At 33.0% G+C, this 22,051-nt stretch overlaps 2 protein-coding genes across 5 annotated transcripts; one reads left to right on the top strand and one right to left on the bottom strand.

Moving 5' to 3' along the window:
- Window positions 1-1,009: 1,009 nt before the first annotated feature.
- Window positions 1,010-14,964, top strand: LOC106055321 (ras-related protein Rab-20-like). Of its 4 annotated transcripts, XM_013211526.2 has the most exons (7): window positions 1,016-1,091; window positions 2,793-2,919; window positions 3,251-3,472; window positions 4,958-5,051; window positions 5,377-5,433; window positions 8,431-8,543; window positions 10,445-14,964. In XM_013211526.2, the coding sequence occupies exons 3-7, from the start codon at window positions 3,453-3,455 to the stop codon at window positions 10,788-10,790; spliced, it is 630 nt and encodes a 209-aa protein (XP_013066980.1). In that variant the 5' UTR covers window positions 1,016-1,091; window positions 2,793-2,919; window positions 3,251-3,452; the 3' UTR covers window positions 10,791-14,964. The 4 variants fall into 4 exon arrangements, with proteins under 4 accessions (XP_013066978.1, XP_013066980.1, XP_013066985.1 ...); XM_013211524.2 differs by lacking the exon at window positions 2,793-2,919 and having other exon boundaries at window positions 1,010-1,091; XM_013211531.2 differs by lacking the exon at window positions 2,793-2,919 and having other exon boundaries at window positions 3,276-3,472.
- A 1,061-nt stretch (window positions 14,965-16,025) lies between these two features.
- LOC106055318 (uncharacterized) lies at window positions 16,026-21,408 on the bottom strand. The gene is made up of 2 exons (XM_056016230.1): window positions 21,278-21,408; window positions 16,026-18,747 (listed from the first exon to the last, which is right to left on the bottom strand). The coding sequence occupies exon 2, from the start codon at window positions 18,435-18,437 to the stop codon at window positions 16,830-16,832; it is 1,608 nt and encodes a 535-aa protein (XP_055872205.1). The 5' UTR covers window positions 18,438-18,747; window positions 21,278-21,408; the 3' UTR covers window positions 16,026-16,829.
- Window positions 21,409-22,051: the final 643 nt, after the last annotated feature.

Below are 22,051 nucleotides of genomic sequence, written 5' to 3'. Positions count from 1 at the left end.
CTAATGAAGAGAAGGTAGTGATGTCAAAAGTACTTTGGCTTCTAGATATCTATATTATTTTAAATAGGTCTACTCAGTAAGAAAAATATAGGCTCCAGGCAGATAGATAGATCTACAATTTTTCATCATTGATCAGCACATTTAGGATAAATTAGTAGGATCGATAACTCGTGTGGAGTTTTTGAGCGCCCATCGAGCGCCTCCCCAGTTGGCGAATAAAGGATCCTCTCCAGATCCGAAAATAAAGGCAGCTATCCAGTGAGCTGAAAGGGGCAGCCCATGGTTTTGCGCAAGCTAACAACCAAGTCATATAAAAAAAAATATTGTTACGAAACTAAAACGACCTATGCCTGGAACGTGCTATAGGCTACCTTTAGGTGCGCTAACCCAAGTCACTGAAGTTTGTCCACCCGTCAAAAACCAAAAGGCAGGCGACCGAAAGGCAGACCACGAGTACGGTGGCTTGATGACGTAGAGGCAGATCTACAACAGCTAAAAGTCCGGGCACGGAGACGTAAAGCACAGGATAGACAAGAATGGAGAGATGTGCTAAAGCAAGCCAGGTATTTTCTCCATTGACTGTAGCGTCACTGGGATGGATGGATATAGACTCTAGATCTATATAGATCTTACTAAATCTTAGTCTAGTAGGATCGAGAAAGATTTTGAAAAGTTGTGAAAAAAATCAACATATTTTCATTTATTAGTTAGATTCCACGTTTTTACAGGTTAGAAGAAAAAATCCAATAAAATGTTTAAGCTACAGTACAGTGCTCTCTACAAACGTTTATTCCACATAGATTAACTCACTACTACAAAAGTATTTTGCAGTAAAACCAGATAAAGTAGGATGTAAATATAGTCTAATACCCCAATCAAATATTACTTTTCTACAGCGTCTATGGAGAGTTATCAAGAATAAAAGTTTCGTACAGAACATGAAATCAAATCATCGTACATAAAGTGTACACATTTTTTTTTACTTTTTGTGACATAACCACGGGATATAGATCTAGATCTAGATCGGTATTTCCGCAAATACAATAGAGTCAATTGTTATTGTTGATGGGGGCAGATCTTCAAAGTTTTTTGTAATTAGATCTTGTAGATCTAATTTAGTAATTATATTTATAATAGATCTATACTATTACTATTAGATAATTAAATCTAGAATAATCTAGCTAGGTCTATCTATACAATCTATAGGACTATAGGTGTATATATTACTATATATATTTATAATATATAATCTAGTTCTAGTATAGAGTATAGACATATATAGTGACTCAACTCAGTGAATGAGTGATTCTATTTCTAGATTAATAATAATTAAAATAAAAATCCTAACCTAATCATTGAGTGATCGAATAATCAATGAAAATATTAATTTTTAATTAATCTATTTACTTACAATTACTATGACTATACTATGCACATTCCTCGTCCCATATGCTAGGACTAATTTGTACAAATATTCCTTCTTCCCTAGTGCTATGGCTATGCCTATACTATACTTATAGTATTAGGGTTAGAGCATGGAATGGGTTGCCTGACCTGAGCTAGCCAGGAAAACCAGTGACTTGGCCTTGGCAGAATTTAAGTCATTGGTTAATAATGAGTAATATGCATGACTAAATGCATGACGCGTAGGACGTAATCATCTTCTTTTTTGAAGTAACATCTGTATTATAAAATAATTAGATAAGATAAGATATGCCATGCAGATCACATAATGAGCATAATGATAAAGTAAAAGTAACCTATGTAATTTGTTTTAGAGTCTAGAGTAGATCTATCTCAGTATCTGCTAATCTGGAGACACGTAGACTCTATCTATAGTCACTATAGACTGTATTAATATAGATCTAGAGAGTCTAGTTTTTGATTTATAGATCTAGCTAGATCTTAGAATAGATCTAGACATATTATAATAAATATATAATTATAATATATAGATCTATTTAAAACAAATTAATAGTTTTACCATATATATAATTAATATAGATCTAGACCTATATAAATTATATTGACATATTGTATTGTTAAGCCAGTTAAGGGAATCTAATCTGAAATCTGTTATAGATCTGCCTCTGTCTACATTATCATGCCATTGTACTCGTGGTCTGCCTTTGGGATACCTCCCTGATGGTTTTTGCCAGTGAACAGTCTTTGCTCCTCTGTTCTCTGCAATCTTTCTTGGTGACCTGTCCTACGTAATCTGTTCCCTTTTATTTCCATTACTATGGAGGAGTCTTCACATAGCTGGTATATTTCTTGATTGGTGCGACTCCTCCATCTGGTTTCCCTATGTATGGCACTATACATTTTTCTGAGGATTTTCCTTTCCCAAGTATTTAGCAGATTTTCTGTTGTTTTTTGTCAGCATCCAGGTTTCACTTGCATACATAACTGCTGGTCTTATGATTGTTTTGTAGATAGTTTTTTTGTTTATAACTTTGCTTTTAAGTATAGAGACACACTGAAACTTGCAAAAAGGAAAATTTTGAAAGATTGAACAGGAGTCAAGCTGTGATAAATGGGATGGCATGTTATTCTTTATCTATTCAATCTCGCCTATGAAAAAATTATCAAGAGTCAGGGAGCTCAGAGACAGGAATAGATGATGGAAAAGATTCTTTATTTTCTCCACTTAACACTTCAGTAGTGATCCTAATTACTCCTTGAAAGAATAAGTGGTTTAAATTTTTGTCTAATACGGCAAGCTTTTTCATCTTTAATTATGCGATTCACCTTTTATTTTCTTGGATATAGATTTGTTGATGTATTTTCAGACCTATTTTTATCAATTCATTCATTCAGCACATTGGGGAAGAAGTTTAGCTGCCTTTCTCTAAGATCCAGGGCGTTGACGTCCAACATGCAGTATAGCTAAAACCTCTCCATTGCCTGTTTGTTGAGGTATTCTTTTTAAGATAAAGCCATTGGAGTAAGCTCAGTAGTTTTTAACTCATCACCACCTTGTTTGAAACATGTTTCTCTAAGAAAAGTGATGTCATAGAGCTATTATTAATAATGGTGTCAGCAAGTTCAAGAGCCTTTTTTTATTGCATGATTGGGCGTTTAGGTGCATTATTTTAACAGACTTGACAATGTAGTTGTTGCTAAGGGTGTAACACATTTTGAATATACAGAAAATATCAGCAGGATCGTAGATACTGTAGGAGTAATGTCTAGAATTTTAGATGTATATTCTAGTTTTATTTTTCTTCTTATTAATATATTGAATCAGAAATCAGTACTTCTGTAACTCATAGACACCAAAGTAATACAATGACTAAATTGTGAAGACTGACTACTGAAAGATTGAAAATCTTTTGATCTAGTGACTTTAGACGCTAGACTCTACTTTAGGTCTAGAATAGTCTAGTCATCTAGATCAAGATCTAGTTCAGATCTATTCATCTAGATCGGCATCAGGATCTAAGACAACAATGTCTACAAAGAAAAAAGCGTAAGTAAATTAACTTAAATCTTAAACCTCAGTTAAAACTGACTTTACGTATAAATAAGGTAACAATAAGTCTATATCTACAGCTCTAAATATCAAGATTTTATTATTATTATAAATAATATAATCATTAGAATTACTATTAGATTTATTCAGACCTTGGCCTTAGACCTTTAATCTTAAGTTAAAGCCTGAGTTGATGTATAGTGTGTAATCAAAATCAAGTCTAATCTCAAGGCCTTAGTCTTAGAAGTTTTAATTAAGGTATTAATTAATTAATTAAATGCTTCTTAAACTATATAGCAAGTTCTTAAAATTGTTAAAGTAAAACAAATCTGTTTCACTATTTTATGTTAGTTTTAAGGTATAAAATCTAGATTCTAGGTCCCAGAACCAGGCTGGTATACTTGAGACATACGGGACCTGGTTAGGTCTCATATTAGATCAAGCAACAAAATTTTGCTAGCATTATTATTATTATTCTCAAAGGTCACTGTGCTTCATGTGGGCCTTTTAAGACAAATTGAAATGTAAAAAAACCCCCCAAAAAAACTATGTCTAATATTACTGTGCTGATCTTGTGCAATTAATAATCTTGACAGAACATAAATTACACTCATTGTAAGCTCCCAGTCCTAGTTATTACATTACATAGTGTAAAGTTAGCATTCACTAAATTTTTCTCTGTCTAAATTGCATTATCTTCCCAGTCCACACCAATCATCGCAAGTCTTTTTTAAATGTTGCCTTTCAGGTTCCATCCTTGTCTCACTCTTTTTTTTTTTTTTTATAGCAAAGCCTATATCAAACAAATTTGTCTGTCTGTCAGGGTGGAATCTTTTACAAATTTTTTTGTTCAATTTCAAAGTCTTGGATCAAGTTACAATTTTGCACAATAATTCATTGTTGATGACAACAATCAAGGAAAAAAATCAAACAATTAATTAATCAATTAGTCATAACTAATTAATTTAGTTTTATATATAGAAAAAGTACTAAGCTAAGGAGATATAAACTTTGCAATACTGAGAGATATTGCAGTGATTGAGCGGTGTTCTTCTTTCAATATAAGCTTTGTTTTAAAAAAAAAAGAATTATATATTTTGCTTGTTTTTCCATCGATGGGTTTTCAGTGGATGGAAGTCTTGAAATTTAAAAAAATCCCTGCTTATGTCTAGTGCATATTTTATGCGATTGCATACGCAGTCCAATCTCTTTTGTGGACCTGTTGGGGAAGGTGTATCTGGGAGGAGGTTTCCATGCTGCCTATATGCCCTCAGCAAGCACAACTTTAGCTTGATTTGGAATTCAAACTTAGTCTCCTTGATATATAGCCTAGCGTTTCTTGTCACTGAGCCACACACTGTGTTCTCGCACTCTGAGGACATGGCCTTTATGCTCCCCTCTTTTTCTATTGAAGGTCATCCTTAAATTGGCTATTAGTTTTTGGCTCGTTTGGTCAAATTAAAAGACTTTATTTTTCTACAGAGACTTAAAAGTTATAATCTTGGGAGATTATAATGTGGGCAAGACATCATTAATATGTCGTTACATTGATGGAACATTTCGCCCTAAAGATCCAGTAAGTTTTTTTTTTTAATTGAAAAATAATTTTTTAAATGTTATGAATGTCTTGATGTTTTTTCTTATTTAGTATGTTTTTTTTTTTAAAAAATTGTGTGTTTAAATCCATCAAAAAATCTAAGGGTGTTGTTTTTTTTAACTCACCCAGATGTTTAAGTACCTAAAATCGGGCCTTTTTTTATTTTGTTTACTGAAAAATGATTTTTTTTAATGCAAAATATCTAACATTTATTTTAGTTCAAAAGATAACGTTTTCTCTCCTGTTCTTTATCTGTCAGTCAAGTTTTTGTTAATTAAATTCAATTGAATTATTTACATTACAGACTGTTGGAGCAGCTTTTTTCTTAAAACAATGGGGACCACACAATGTTGCTGTCTGGGTTTGTATTTGTGTTTTTATTATTTAAAATATAAAATTCTGACAAAAAGTGTGTATGAATATGGTGTTTCTGGACTTCTTTTTTTCTCCCCTTGCACCTTAAAAAACTTTTTTTCATTACCCAATACTCATGATACAAGGTCAGAGGAAGGCCAATACTACAATAAAAAGCTCTTTTATATCATCTGGCCTTCAACTTGGCCATAGAACATCTTAGTTCTGTTTGGTAAAAGTGGAAAGGTGAAAGTTCAATACTAAAAACTGTATTCTGTAAGAATGAAGAGACAGGCTAATGCATTATGACTTGAGCTTTCTTAATAAAATATGTTGTTTTCAAAGCAGAAATATATTTCATACTGAGAACTCTATAGACTCAAGATATTTGACGTTGAAACAAAAAATATGCTGAGATATGTACTAGGCTCGTATTATTCTTTCCCAATGACTTGGAGTAGCACATTTTGAAGTGGAACCTCTTGACCTAATTAGTGTGTTAAAAAAAAAAAAGTATTTTTGCTGATGGGTAATTGCCAGATTTTTTACTTGTTTTGTGCTAATGTAGTTGTGTGCCAGTTTGCCTAACTTTTAAATAACAGTGACTAATGATATAGTGAGAAAGCTATTGGTTAAAAAAAAGCTTGACTATAATTGGAATGCTGATTAATAAAAGAAAGGGATAATAACATTGCCAAAAAAAAAAAAAAAGCTCCATATGACTTGATGACCTTAACATAGTTTTGTTTGACTCTTTAACTCAATTATTTGGGAGCAGGGTTTCCTGACTGTATAAGTATCTACAACAATCTCTTGAACCAACAGAGCTGTGCTTTGTTTTTGTTTTCTTAAGTCTTTTGAAGTAAACTAGCTCATCTAACGATCATTAAGATAACACACTAGTCTTGATCAGTGTAACATAATATTTTTAGCTCTTGTGAAACAAGAGAATTCCAAAAGAGCTTAGACGTATTGCTATGTAAAATATTCAAGAAACAAACTAATAAATATTTCATTGTATATTGTAATATGTCCATAAATCTATTAACAGTGTCATTAATATTACTTTAAAAAGTAGTCACCGGGATATAATAATCATTTGTGTCACGATGTTGAGTAAATTGAAAATAATAGACCACCTTTTAAAAAAAAATTGATAAAACAACTAATGGTGTCTGATGTTTTTAAAACTAAAGTTAAGTTTATTATGAACCATTCTAGAGAGGGTGGGGGGGAGCATAGAAAAATGGATGGAATCGCTCATTGTCTTTTGTTGAAGTGAAATGTTATGCAAGAAAAGTAAACATTAAAGGAAACATTGCCATCTCAATCTAATCAATTATAAAAGTATCTGAGGCGTTAAATGTTGCTAAACAAAAATAGCTAGTTATATTTTATATTTCAAACTCACTCTGTCTATATGGTACAAATCTTGTAAAAAAAATTGTCTCCATCTTCCCTCTCTGTTTTCCAGTTGAAATTTTGCACAATTAATCAAAGTAGATTACAATACATGAATCAATTAAAAAAATAAACAAATTAGTTAATCAATTAGGGGAAATAATTAATTTTGTTTTATATAGATAAACCCTGCAGTTTTGAGAGAGATGGCAGTGTTTTTGTTGTTTTTCATCTTAGATAAGCTTTGTTAATAATTTTTTAAAAGTATTTATTTATTTATTTTTTGGTCAATACTTTTAATCTTTATTCCTGAATAAAAAAACTTGAAATCTTAAGCCAAATAGTGCAAAATAATTGCTTTTTTTTAAAAATGTCAAATAGGGCATATATTCATTTGGATTTTATTTTTGTTTTCAAAGAAATTGGTTTGAATATTGGAGGTCACTTGCTAGCTAAGACATTTTTAACTGATTCACTAATGTAATGGGGTTGATTACATTCCTTACAGGCCTACTCTTAATATTATTAGTATGTTAGCTCAGGACTGTCTTTAATGTAATGACCCAGTATATGTGTAAAATCTTGGGCTCTAGCAAGGGTTTTAAACCTCAGTTCTGGTGAGAGAACATTTACATCCCTATGGTTTTGTTGTGCAGGCTTCCTAAAAGTTAAAAATTTACTTATTGTCATCCATTCATGTATTTCAGCAGGCAAACCCAGTTGTGACCTTCATATTTTGCCACATTTGATGCTTACAAAGCAATTGCCCGGTGGGGTCTATTTAAATTTTCTTTTTTTTTGGCCCTCAAACACATGTGCAGGCTAGACTACCTTATTACTAACCGTGTTCTGCTGGAGGCCTGTGTAGACAGTGTACTATTTACCATTCACCATCTGCGCTGTGTCAGACACCTATTGTGAATGTACATGCCAAATGCAATTTTTTTGTAAAAGAGGTGTTCATGGAAATGCCATAAAATCTACTAAAGTGCCATTCTAAAAGTGAAATCTGGAGAGTTTTTACAAAGGTCACAGGCATAGAGGCAGCAGCAGATGTCCTCTGAAAGTGACATTTGGGGAGTTCTTACAAAGGTCACGCATAGAGGTAGCAACAGACAGCCTCTGAAAGTGATACCTGTAGAGCTCTTTCAATGGGCAGAGAGGCAGCCGCAGATGGCCTATGAAAATGACATCTGGAGTGCTCTTATTAAGGTCATGGGCATAAAGACAGCTGCAGATGGCCTCTGAAAGTCACATATGGAGAGCTCTTACAAAGGTCACAAAAAATGTAACTATTAAAAACTAATCAGCCAAGCCCATATTGTTTTTTACCATACTGAACTGCTACTACTGTGGAGTTGGTAGTTGCTTCCTTCCCATTCAAGTAACAGTCATGCAAACAATGGACAGTATTTGTAACCTAAAGTAAAACCCTTAAATACTAAAACTAAAACCTGTTTCTTTGGTGATTCACCATATTGCCACGTTCAGTTTTTTTGGTAGTATACTCCATTCTGTGTATCCCACTCTATCACGTTATCAGGCCAAATAATTAACTGCAAAGCTAAAAATGTATATGAAACCTGAACTTTATATTTCTTAGGACACAGCTGGAGATGAGCGATACTCAGGGCTTTCACATTTCTACTGCAGAGGTGCAGGGGCAGCCATTTTGGCCTTTGACTTAAACTCCTCACAGACATTTGAATCTTTATGGTAAGGAAAAAAAAATGCCTAAAATGCCTAGATACCTTTTTTTTTAATAACACAAAGTTCCACCCCAGCCAGCCAGTGTTAAAACATGACATGATAAATTGAATAAGGTAAAGGCCAATCCATTCCTGAAGAAAGAGAAGTAAGGACAAAGGATTTTGTTTTGGTCCAAAAGTACCCAAACTACTATTAGTCTTGGTACAGATTGGCCCAATAGTCTTGGTACACATTGGCCCAATAGTCTTGATACACATTGGTTCAATAGTCTTGGTGCACATTGGCCCAATAGTCTTGGTACACATTGGCCCAATAGTCTTGGTACACATTGGCCCAATAGTCTTGGTACACATTGGCCCAATAGTCTTGGTACACATTGGCCCAATAGTTTTGGTACACACTGGCCCAATAGTTTTGGTACACATTGGTCCAATAGTCTTGGTACTCATTGGCCCAATAGTCTTGGTACACATTGGCCCAATAACCTTGGTACACATTGGCCCAATAGTCTTGGTACAGATTGGTCCAATAGTCTTGGTACACATTGGCCCAATAGTCTTGGTACACATTGGTCCAATAGTCTTGGTACACATTGGCCCAATAGTCTTGGTACACATTGGCCCAATAACCTTGGTACACATTGGCCCAATAGTCTTGGTACAGATTGGTCCAATAGTCTTGGTACACATTGGCCCAATAGTCTTGGTACACATTGGCCCAATAATCTTGGTACACATTGGCCCAATCGTCTTGGTACAGATTGGTCCAATAGTCTTGGTACACATTAGCCTAATCATCTTGGTTGTTACACATTGGCCCAGTTGTACTGATTGTTCTGTTTAAATCCTAATGAGGAAATCATTTCAGCAGAATGTCTCACTCATAAATACATTTCTATAAATTCATGTATTATAAGTGTAGCATACATGACCCTGAATGATTATTTATTCATTGATGACTGATTTCTTTATCACATTAGTTCATTCTCACTAAATATATGTTTTCAAGTACCTCTAATATCTAGCTGTTATTGCATCATTCAGAATAAAGCCTCTGAGCAAATTTAGTTTCAATGCACTATGTTCTGCTTTATGAATCTATTTCCCTTTGAATAGACCATTTCAGTGTTAGTCTTGTTTAATGTTTTTTAAAAGAAGCCAACAAATTTTCATTATCAATGCCAATGATAATTAAAATTAATATCTTCCTAATTCTTAGTATTTAAAATATACAGGAAAGAAAATATATTTTTCATTGTTTGTAAGCAAGCTATATAAAATATATACTTTAATTTTAATGTTAAACTTACTTTGTATTAGAAACAAATTATGTAACTACTTCATTTATGATCAATAAATAGTTTTTCAAATTACATTTGGTATCATATATATTTAATTTACAACTTATATTAATATTCTATCTAAATTTATTAAACCCTGTTCGCCCCTAATCTATATTCTATAAATTTAATACATACGTCTTTTATTAATAATCATTGATTTGTGATTATTGTTAGAAATAAAAAAATGTCCCTTTTTGACCGTAATGAGTGTGACTTGGAGCGAATGATACATTGAAAAATATTTGTGAATTGCTGATATAGAATAATAATAATAATCTTAATTATCTATGAGATAATTTGTCTTAAAATTAGTGCATTAAAAAATACATCATATCCATAGAAAAAAATATATTTTCACACTAGTTTTACGACAACATTACACGTCAAACCATGTTCACCCCTATGCACCGCAGTCCTGTGGGAGCTTTGCGCTAGATTCTAGTAATCTTCAATTCTGAAGGAGCGTCCAAAACACAACTGAAACTAGCTTATGTTAAATAATATTGAAAAAAAAAAGTCTTTTTTATTTATATAAAATCAGATTTTATTTCTATCTTTCTGACAGGGCTCGTTTCGGCTCCATTCTAGAGGCAGCCAATGAAGACTGCCTGAAAGTTGTGGTCGGCACAAAAATGGACCTTTTGGACCAGAGCAATCGAGACATTACTCCAGAGGAAGGGAAGAAGTTGGCCAGGGAGCTCAACGAGCACCTGGATTTCAAGAAAATGCCACACGAACCTTATTTTGAGACCTCGAGCCTAACCAACCAAAACGTGGATGAAGTTTTTCAGTTTATATTTCAGTACTGTCTGCCACTGAGTGCGGAGCAAAAGAAAAAATATGGAAAGGGAAGTGTTATTGACTTGATAGAAAATAGTGATGAGCACAAAAGCACTAGAAGATGCTGCTAACTTATGCCTTCTTAGAAAACATTTTTTTTAAACTTCACTAGCATGATGGGAGATTAAAATTTTACTAGCATGATGGGAGATTAAAATTCTCAAGGTTGATTCAAGGGAGATCATATATTTTCTTGTGCCATTAAACAATTCATCTCACCTATACAGCACTTGACAATGAACAACACATGATTTTTTAAACAATGTTTAAATGTAAATAGACTAAACTTCCTTTGTATTTTTTTATCTTACATTGTTTGTTACAGTTTGTGATATTTTTGTTACAATTTTATTGATCCCATCATCTTGAAGGCTGTTTCACTTTTGAAATAAATAATTTGTAGGAAGTAGTTTTACAAGTGCGTCTGCACTCTAGATACCTGGTCCTTTATTCTGTGTCCATTTATCATTTAGATGATGATGGTTTAGATTTGTTAAGTTAAATAATAAAAAAAATGTGAGATTTTTTTAAACTTAAAGAGTATTCAGAGATAGAATATTGCATCTAACCTTTAACAATATAGTGGGGGTGGGATAAATCTCCTATGCATTTACTCTATGTTATGTTTGACTAAATGGCTTTGTTTAAAGTTTGAATGTAATTTTTGTTTAAGCAGACTCAAATGTACGCTTTCATTTTAGTTACTATAATACTGCAAATGTTGGCTTTCTTGGGAGTATGTTTTCTTTGTATAACTACTTGATTTAATTTAATTTTTTTTTGTGTTATTCTGCATTAACTCCCCTTTTTTGACCCCACACCCTCTTGTTGATTATTCTAATTTCAATATTCAATGTGATAATTGGCTGTTATCTTTAAATGAAATATGTTGTTAGTGGTCACCTCTGTGGTTATTTCTATCTTTCAGTACATTGGAATATTTTTTTTTCAGAAAATTCAATGCTTCGCCTTATATATGTATTAAGAAGAAAAAAAAAGTTCATCACAACTATGCATTTCAATAAATCTGGCCACTTAAAACTAATTGACAAACAGCAATCTAAAAAGTTCTTAATGATAACTTGTTGTTTTTTTTTGTGTTGTTGGGAAGCCTTATCCAGTTGTAAACAGATATAGTGCATTACCTCTTTATCTGAACATAGCTCCAATATTTGTTTGTGATAAGATTGGAATAGTTTAGCTGAGAATTTTGTTACTGATTGTTGACATTCATTATTATATGAATACTAAATTGCAATCTATTAAATGTTTGTTAATATGTTGTATTTTATTTAAATGTTAAAAAGTTTTACAAGAAAAAAAAATGATATGCATTTAAGTTAAGATAAACTTTTGAAAAGGTTCCTGCACCAAAGTCAATAGTTAACAAACAGTCTTCCAGAAGAATTAATTCCAAACAAAATGTCTACATTTTAAGAAGTGACCAGATTAAATTTTTTTGAAGTGTGCTTAGCTGCTTGAATTGTTATGTTACTATCTAATTAATAAAGATTGCAAAGAAACAATACTTTTGTCCTGGCTTTCCCATATTCCGTATTTCGCGCTCATAACCCGCAGGTTATACAAGTTTTTATAAATAATTGGCAGCTGTGGGGGTTATACAAAATTTATTTAACTCATATCATAAACATAGCACGACGAAAACTATGGACATACCGGTGGGAATTTATGCCTTTTATAGTTCACTGTGTACAGATATGACCATAGGCTCGTATTTCACACGTTTCATTATATGTTAGAGAAACAGCTGAAGCACGATTGCATTTCAAGAGACACATTTGATGAGTAACAACTTAATGTGCGGGTAATTTACGCGCAAGTCACGCTTTGCACATGCGGGTTATATGATTTTGTTTTTGCTTATTGAGTAATTTGTGTTGGGTATACATGTGTGCAGGTTATAGTCATGAAAATATGGTACTATGAAGTGTTTTCTGTAATTTTTTTTTTTTTTTTTTTTTTTTTTTTAGTGGTTATTGGAAATCCAAAACATATCTTTCCATCCTGGAGTTTTAGTTGACTGAGAGAAAATCTTGAAACAGTATGGGGGAGTTTTTGTTTGTTTTCATTTGTACCTCAGTAGAGACATTAGAAATATATTAAATGTTTTGTATAAATAAATACTTATTTACAGACAGTACAGTTTAAAAAAAAGATATATATCACCAACATTATCATTCACAATTTATAAATGAGTTATTATCTTTCTATTGTGTATATAAATCTAGTAATGCTGCTTGTATACATTTGTCTTGTTCTCACCGACAGAACTAATGCATCCTAGTCATTGTATTAGCTTTCTGACATTCCATTTTGTTTTCTCAGTTTTTAGAAATGGCATTACCATTTGATATGGCCTGAGAATAAAACAAGAAACTTAAAAAAAAAAGAAAACCAAGCATAATAGGAATGTTTCAATCAGTGGTTCTCACATCTGATATAAATCTGATACAATGAAGATGACATCTATTATTATTTGAGTTCCATTAAACCTTAATTACTGTCAATGCATTTTATAGTCAGAAAAAAAACACTCTGCTATTATGTAGAATTCGTTTTGTTTTCCTTGGCTTGAAAATGAGATTTTTTTTTTTCAGACGTTTTTTTAAAATATAATATGCCTAAATATTTTAAGTAAGTTTTTTTTCCTCAGCTCAGAGCTAAATTTTTCTTGGCAAATAAAAATAGAAGGTTAATTATTGAAGCCAAAATCTTAATCTTGGCTGTCTTGATCTGCCAATGTTTCTGGACAGAATGGGGGTAAAAGTACCATTCTTTGGAGCAGGCCTTTTCAAATGCGCTACATTTTCATTGTGGGATATTATTTCTGCTCATGTACAGAATCAATTTGGTTTGCTAATCAATTGAAGCCATTCTAAATGTGTAATATTTTGATTAATATTGCAACACTGCTGAAATTTTAAAATATTTATTCCAATGCTGTAACTTGCTTTAGTTTAATATAGAAAGACTTATTTTATTATTATTTACATGTCTTTCATTTCATTATCTAATATGCTAGGACTACTACGTACAAGCTTTCCTTGCTGTCTTTACGTTTGGAATCCGAATGAGTTGCCTTCCCATTAAGGCATTTTGTAATAATCAAATAGATATGCAGTAGATAAATAATCTAATTTCTATAAATCACACAATTTAAGGATCTTTACTGTTAATGTGATTAACTTTTGAGCCAAATTTTTTCTCATCGTCTTTGTCACAGTTCAGTGTTTTTAAACAGTGAGGTTCTAACCAACTGTAAATACACAAAAAGTCTAAGCTGTCATATCTCTGTTTCTTTCTTTTTCATTGGGTCAGCTTAGACTGTCCTTCTAATCTGTAGCAGTAATGTTCTTAACAGTTCAGCTTTGTTCATTTTATAACAAAGTTATGGAGTATAAACTGTAAAGTAAGTTTTCATTATTTTTTTGTTGTTATTTACTGAAAAAAAATAATTTTGCTTGAGAGTTTCAATGTTCAGAAGCTTTAATAAGAAAACAGTGTACATTGTTCATTTTTAAACACATTTTCTATATATATATTAAATTGTATCATAGAAGTTATATTTTTGACACATTTATAGTACTTATTTATTTTTTGTTTCACTTTCAATTATTGTTTGTCACTTGTTTTTCTTTAAAGCCTGATGGAAAAAGTTTTGTTTTTGTTGTTCCTTGTTAAAGTTCAGAAAAAGTAAAAAAAAAAAAGTGTGTAGGCTACAACAAAACAGGTCACCATTTTTGACTTATTGAAGCTACAACCGATATGTTACCAACAAATAGAATGCCTGTTATTGTTGTCTTCTTTGACTTTGATTTACATGTGCAGTCGAAGGCATTACACATTTTGTGATTGTCATTTCGTTTTTGTCATGATGTCCTAATTATATTTTTAGATTGACCAATAAGTTGTGTCTATAAAAATGTAACAGCCTAGAGATTTTATAAGACATTCCTAAAGATTTTTTGTTTGTTTCCTTTGAAATTTAAAAGTATTTTAATATAACGTTGCTATGTCTTTTGAAAACCTTTTCTGCCTGTGAACTTTTTTATTTTTAATGAAGTCACAATCTATTGTTTCTATTATTTCATCTAAACATTCTATTCCAAATTTTTAAAAATCCTAACATATACATTTACTTTAAAACTTAATATATTTTGTATCATGCATTTATGAAGATAATATCTAGATATTAATAAATGTGCTGATATTGAGACTGTTAAATGCATTGATTCTTTGCAAGTTTATTTGCTTAGTAAACAGGCATGATAAGATGGCTGCATGGTCATGGTGTATGCATTATGGACTGTCTTTTCTCGATGTGCTCATATTCACACTCCCTGCAGGAGGTTTGGGCTAGGATGTAATGATCCTTGACTCTGAAGGATGTTTAAAACAAGACACAGCTGCCAAGTTATTATTTTTAAAAAAGTTAATCTTTTTTTGTTCTAGCATTATTGGAGATTAGTTGACAACAACTGTTTTAACCAGGGCCAGTTGACAACAACTGTTTTAACCAGGGCCAGTTGACAACAACTGTTTTAACCAGGGCCAGTTGACAACAACTGTTTTAACCAGGGCCAGTTGACAACAACTGTTTTAACCAGGGCCAGTTGACAACAACTGTTTTAACCAGGGCCAGTTGACAACAACTGTTTTAACCAGGGGGCCAATGGGTTTTGGAAGTTTTTCACTGATGGTACCGTGTTCCAGTGATATAGGATGCTTTTTTTAATTACCCTATTTAGTAGATGTCTTTGTGCCAGGGAAGTATGAAGCCTATACCAGCAAGCTTAATTGTTCTGTTCTGAGATAGCGTTAGAGCTAGCTGACAATCACCAAAAACTCTCTGCTATGTAACATTCACTGCACTAACATGTGCATGTAGGGGGAAGGAATGTTTTGCCCTCATTCTGTAGTCTATTTTTCCTAAAAAGCATAGTATTTTCTTGCACTTTCGGGTCTTACAACTGAATCACAGATGATGACACTTTAGTCAATCTCTCGCAGTAAGGAAAAGGATGCTGACTGGCTGGATTTGAACTACAAGCGAAATTTGTCTTGGATATTTAATTCATGTAATTGGCAAAAAGCTTTTCTTAGGCTTGGTAAAGCTGATTAGAGAATATGCCACTACATTCAAAGACGGCTGTTCAAATACAGCTGTTGTCTCCAAATCTTTCACCATTGGGATGAAATATTTTATATATTTGTTGAAAAAGTTCAAATTTAACAAAACAAGCTAAATATTATAAAAACAAAAAAAAAATATTGAAAATTCAAAATAAGGAGGTGATAAAATCTTTATTGTTCCGAGTTGTCAAAAGTTTCTCATACATTCCAGTGTTATATATAAACACAGACTAAAATTTTAAATAGAAAAAATTTTAAAGAAATTGTTCTAGCTACATCAACTCACTAAAAAAGTATAGTAGATCAGATACTTTTGGAGGACAAGACATAATAGAATGTACTGAAAATTCAGAAAAATACTTCATTGTTCCATTCAGACTACTTAAATGAGGACAATAAAGAAAATTTGATGAATGCATGGAGTAGATTGTCACAATGATAGACATTTTTCCTAGATGTCATTTTTAAAAAAATTGAATTATTATGTAATAATGGTACAAGAGAAAAAAAGATCTGATTACCAAAAAATATTTCAAAAATTGAATACAAAATAAAATGTTCCAATAGTTACAAATGATAGAAAAATTCCACATAAAAAAATGATGAAACATCAATGGTTAGTTTGTATGACATTTGAAAATTTAAACTTTAATGGAAAAAAAAAATGCCTGAAAATAAATGGTAAAAAAAAAAAAAGATGAAAATTTAGAAAGTAAAAGACAATTTTTTAAAAAAATTCTGAGACAGATCTGGAAAGACATTCTAAAATGGTATTGAAATTTAAGATTAACTGTGATGAAAAATAAAAGTCTCTTATAAAACTAAACTGAAATGCATTTCCTAAAAGAGAGATTTTATAATCGATCTAGTAACACTGAATTGTACTTATGTTTTAACAACATGAACCTTTTAAAATATTGTTAAGTCCTGAATCAAGTGAGCAAACAAGTTAAGGATCATTTCAATTTTTTTTTAAGCCAGTGATTGGGAATAGCCATGTACTGACAAATATTGGCACCATTGGTAAGGTTAACAAACTTAGTGCGGCCAAACTGGCAAGTCGTTGGTAGATTTTGGACATTGTCAAGGCGCGCCATCACTAAAAATGTTTTGTTTAACACCACTGCTCCAAATATTTCCAAAGGCATGTCCCACAGCGGCGGGTGAAAGTCAGCTTGCAGAAATCCATCATGTCTATATAATTCTGTCAAAGTCCCACAGCCTTGGATGACAAACAGCCTCTTTTCGAAAGTGAAAGAAGCCAGATTTTTGGAACTGCCGTCCAGGTTCACGATGGGATAAAAAGTTCTACTGGTGGTATTGAACGAGAAGATTCTAGTTGCTTCTTTGCCTTCCTCCTCGCCCGAGAAGAACCCCACAATCTCATTTTCAAAGTTGACTAGTGACGTCACTTCCCCAATGTCATGATAGTAATCAAGGGTTGCCCAAGTTCTTTGATAGGGGTCAGGGCGTTTAGTTCCAGTGATCTTTAGAGATTTTTTGTTACAACTGAGGAAGGCATAATGAAAAGTGCCATTGATGATAAACTTTGTTCTGTTCTTCGGCCCGAAGTAACAAATGATGGATTGGAAATCTGAAATCTTATACAAACGTAGTTGGCATGCTGGACTGACAAATGAGCGACTTACCAAGATGTGTAACTTGTGCTCCAAAACAAATAAATCCTCAAATGTTCCTTTAATATCAAAGCTGACTTGAAGTATTGTGTTGCTCAAAACATTGAGTGCCAAGAGACTCTGGTTTCTGTCTATAAAAAAGATGACGTGCTGGGTCTGGGGAGAGGCCAAAGCGACTTCAGAGCTAATGTCTTCAATTGTAAGATCAGATAAACTCATGGCTTCGGGTGTAATCTCTTCAGCATTGAGTTGCAGCTTTACAAGTTTCTCGTTTTCCAGCTGGGAGGAGATGGCTCTCCTCACAGTGTTCCTTGCATCTCTGTTCTCCATCACGTCATCATTGTCCAACAGCTTTCTGAGTCCATCCGCGGTGATGAGGTCAAACTGAACAAGGCTGATTAGTTTCCCCAGAAGCTCTTCTCTATTTGTGGGATGATTATCGGTGTTAGAAAAAAGATCTATATCGTTAAAATTGACTTCCATGTCCCAATCAGCATTGCCATCACTCTCGTTAGTTTTGTTTTTCTCCGTTGGCTTGCCACCCCTTTTTTTAGGTTTGTTCTTCTTTGGCGACTCGCCACAGCTCTGAAGTCGCTCTGTCCTAGTATAATTAATCCAATCAAAAATGGCTACAATTACATTGTCATGTGACTTGATGCCTCCGCTTGTTAGGATTTCTATTAAAGTCTTAGGAGTTAAAGTTAGAAAAGTATCAGTCTTTATAAATCGGTCAAAGTTTTTGATCATCAATGAGATAACCTTTTTATAAGCAGTCTCTGATTTGAAGGCGATGGCATGCTGGTAAATATTTAAATAGTTCTCTTCAGTTACGTGAGCATTGACGAAATTTTCACACTGTTCGATTAGAAATTCGATCTTCAAGTGGTGTGCTGCGCGCCACATAGCTAGCATGTTGTTCTCAGTCATTTTGTTTTTTGCCTTTGTTGATCATGTGCAGCACATAAGCAAAACTGTGGGCGTCGATGCCTTTGATCAGCAAATTTATCATTTCTTTTGATTTATTGGTGTCAGAGTACATCAAGGCTTGAAAATACTTAGAGCAGGCACTTAGAATAGATTGGTTGATTGAATAAGTTTTAAAACCTATAGTAATGCAAATATCGTTTTTTTTCTTTGACGAATCAAGTCCGTTGGTTAGGTCAAGATTGATGGGCAAGATGTCTTTCAGTTCCATCCTAAAATTTGAAATGATGCTAAACTTGAATGCTCTTCAGGGCTGCAATAAAAACAAAATCAACTTTTAAAAAATGTGTATAAAAAGTTCCACAGTCTATGCAGTTTTTTTTTTGTTTTAAAAAGTATTAAAATTGCTTAGATGAAATGTTATATATTACGTTATTTTTTTTTAATGCTTTGTTAAACTACTAGCCAGGATGTGACGTAATAAAAGTAGAGCTATAAATGTCTGTTCGTGGTTAGTGTGTGTGTGTGTGTGTTTTGGTAGACTGAGCTTTTGGTAGCGATTGGTTGGTGGATATGCAGTTTGAATGATGTTTGTAAAATGTTTTACATGTTTCGGATGTTCCTTCAGAGTTGAAGATAATTACTTCCTTAGTCCAAACCTCCTGCAGGACGACGGGGGATGGGAGCGGGCAGGGTTTGAACCCGGGACCATCGATAAATCTGAACGACAGTCCAGCGTGCAAACCGCACGACCAGGCAGCCATGATGCAAGCCAAGATAAGCGACTCTGTCGTAAGCTGTCTTGGGTGCACCAGACTCCTGGATGTCAGAGTGCAAAGACGTGTTTTTATTGTGAGTGAAATTTGTATAAAATATAACTTTATATTTCATTTCATCTCAAGTTACATTTGTCCATATTGTAATTAAAGTTTTATTTAAGTTTGTTCCCAAAGAGGCTATTCAAGTCATTTCAAGTCTTATAAGTTAAAATAAAATACGCCTACAGCGGCTTCCTTGTCTACCAGCAGTTTGGTGATACTAGTTAACGCAACAAGCTAAAGTCTATTAATTCATTGTATTTACTGGTATACATTCATTTCTTTGCATTAACAGACCAGGAAACGTACGAAGGCAAGAAGAAGCTAGATCCTGTATTAATCTATACACTTGTTTAAAATGTCATAATGTATACACTTTAAAAAAATGACAATGTATACACTTTTTTAAAAAATGTTATAATGTATACACTTTTTAAAAAATGTCAATCTATACACTTTAATAAAATGTCAATGTATACTTTTTTAAAAAAATGCCAATGTATACAATTTTTAAAAAATGTCATAATGTAAACACTTTAAAAAATGTCATAATGTATACACTTTTAAAAAATGTCGTATACACTTTTAAAAAATTTCGTAATGTATACACTTTTAAAAAATTTCGTAATGTATACACTTTTAAAAAATGACAATGTATACACTTTTAAAAATGTCAAAGTGCTAAGTTTCGTTTAAGTTGAGACACGCTTCTATATATTTATAAATAAATATACAAGTTTTATAGACTAACAAAAACAAGTTACAATGTTTTTCTGAATAAATCATTGTTTTTCGGTTTGTATCTAGTGAAGAAACCCTTATGACCCACTTTATGCCTTGAGTTAAATTATCCTTTCAATGTTCAGTTCAGAGCCGTTTTTACGAAAGTACAAAACTACGGCCGCACAGGGCCTCACCTTTGAAGGGAGCCCTATTTTGAAAACTTTCAAAAAAGATTTACATAATAAAGGCAAGAAAATAGATTAAATTTTGAAGTAGACCTACTGCTTATCTTCACAAATATGAAAAAGCTTGTGAAATTTTGCTAAAATCTGGCAAGTCTCATATTTTCAAGGATCATTTATACTAGTGTAAAATATAACGAAAACTTGAAAGAATTTGAAAAAAAAATTATTGTATTTGCGGTTGAAATTATTTACCATCCCCTTCCAAACAATTAGCAGAGTTAATACGTGTAGATTTGGGCTTCCACACTTTCCTGTTTGACATAATCATACACCTAATCTTTGTTTCTTCTAAAAGTTCCAATCACCAACATAAAATACATGTCTATGATCTAGGGTTTCAATACAACAAGTTACTTTAAAAGTTGGCACTTTATTATAAAATACTTCAATAGTTTACTAGGTGTATAGCTGCATACAAAGGCTAGATTTCAAGGTTAGGGCGCCATCGGTACTGTAGCATTTGGCGCATTGAGTTTTACATGTTCATAAAATGGCAATAGGAATTGTTACATATTGTGTAGCGCATGCGCTATAAACTGTCGCACTCAGTAGTCCCGAGTCCTATCCGCTTCCATTCCCTGCCGAAAGCCTGAACTTCATTTCTAAAGGAAATTACGAAACTAAAAAGCAAATTCGCTCAAAATTAAGAGTCCATTTCATCAAATACTTTAATACAATAAACTATTACTACCACCCGTTACCACCTGTGGACAATGTTTATGTGCTGGATATGGCAAAATATGTAGGTCACAGCTGGGGCTGCTTAGCCACTGGAAATACTGCATTCCTCATTAATCTTCATTATTATTATGTTAGAAATGAACGAGTAGTCATTCTCTGGCGCTGCCAGGGTCGAGTTTCGCTAAAGAGAAACAAAATTCATCGTAGTCCCTTTAACAGTTTCCACTGAGGAATTTTCTGGTGATGTGGCAGGTCTGCAGCAGTACCGCCCTCTGACCGCCCTAATTATTATTATTAAACTTTTATTATTCTCTTGATCTCATAGTTCATAGTTCTCATAGCATATAAAAGGATAGTTACTTATTTTTCTACTTACGGGACTTGAGTTGAATTACCAAGCTGAAGGTATTTCCAACTTGTTTTCAGTGGAGGGCTGGGCACTGTGTTACCAACAGGCCGCCAAAGCACCGACTGATTGGCATTGGGTGTTACACAGTTAGATATAGCCGTACCACAGTGCACGGACCAGTGGTCAGCCAAGGTCAGCACGGGTCTCATGAAGTCAGTTTTTTTTTTTAGAGAATTATGATTAAAAAAAAAAAAAAACAAGAAACAGTCGGCAAAAGTAAAAACAAATAAAATATTTAAAAAATAATATAAAAACAACAACAACTTATTTTACGTAAAATTGTATCAATTAGTTTTAATCAACCATGTAAGTCATTTGTTATATATAGACTAACAATAACAATTCTGTGCGATTGGAAATGTCCCAATTGTTTTTTTGTTTAGCGCGGCATGCTTTTAGCGTGCTCAATGCTCTACGGTCCAATCACGTGTGAACTTGATGAGGGGAGAGGGGTATCTGGAAGAAGCTTCTGTTCTCGCTTTTTTAAAAACAATTTTAAAAATACACCAAGGTTATGAAGACAGCCCCCGAAGTGTTCCATTCATGCAGGTAAAAAGACACGTTTCAATGTTTGCAGTATGAATATCAGGAGCTAAGAACTACAGACGACCAAGAACAACAAATCTCTCTCCGCCAAAACAAAGAGAAGTGACGTGTACGAGACAAAAGTGCTGCCAATACTGTTGTATTGTTTGACCTACTGGCGACATGATACCACAGGATACGGAGATATATTAATGC

The sequence above is a fragment of the Biomphalaria glabrata genome, chromosome 17 (genome assembly GCF_947242115.1).
Source record: "Biomphalaria glabrata chromosome 17, xgBioGlab47.1, whole genome shotgun sequence".
NCBI lineage: Eukaryota > Metazoa > Mollusca > Gastropoda > Planorbidae > Biomphalaria > Biomphalaria glabrata.
This window is presented reverse-complemented; position numbering and strand designations above follow the sequence as displayed.

Coding starts and splice junctions, on each gene's coding strand:
- LOC106055321 (XM_013211524.2), top strand. CDS start 3,453: ATGTCTACAAAGAAAAAAGC. Junction 3,473..4,957: donor ATGTCTACAAAGAAAAAAGC/GTAAGTAAATTA, acceptor ATTTTTCTACAG/AGACTTAAAAGTTATAATCT. Junction 5,052..5,376: donor CATTTCGCCCTAAAGATCCA/GTAAGTTTTTTT, acceptor TTTACATTACAG/ACTGTTGGAGCAGCTTTTTT.
- LOC106055318 (XM_056016230.1), bottom strand. CDS start 18,437: ATGACTGAGAACAACATGCTAGCTATGTGGCGCGCAGCACACCACTTG.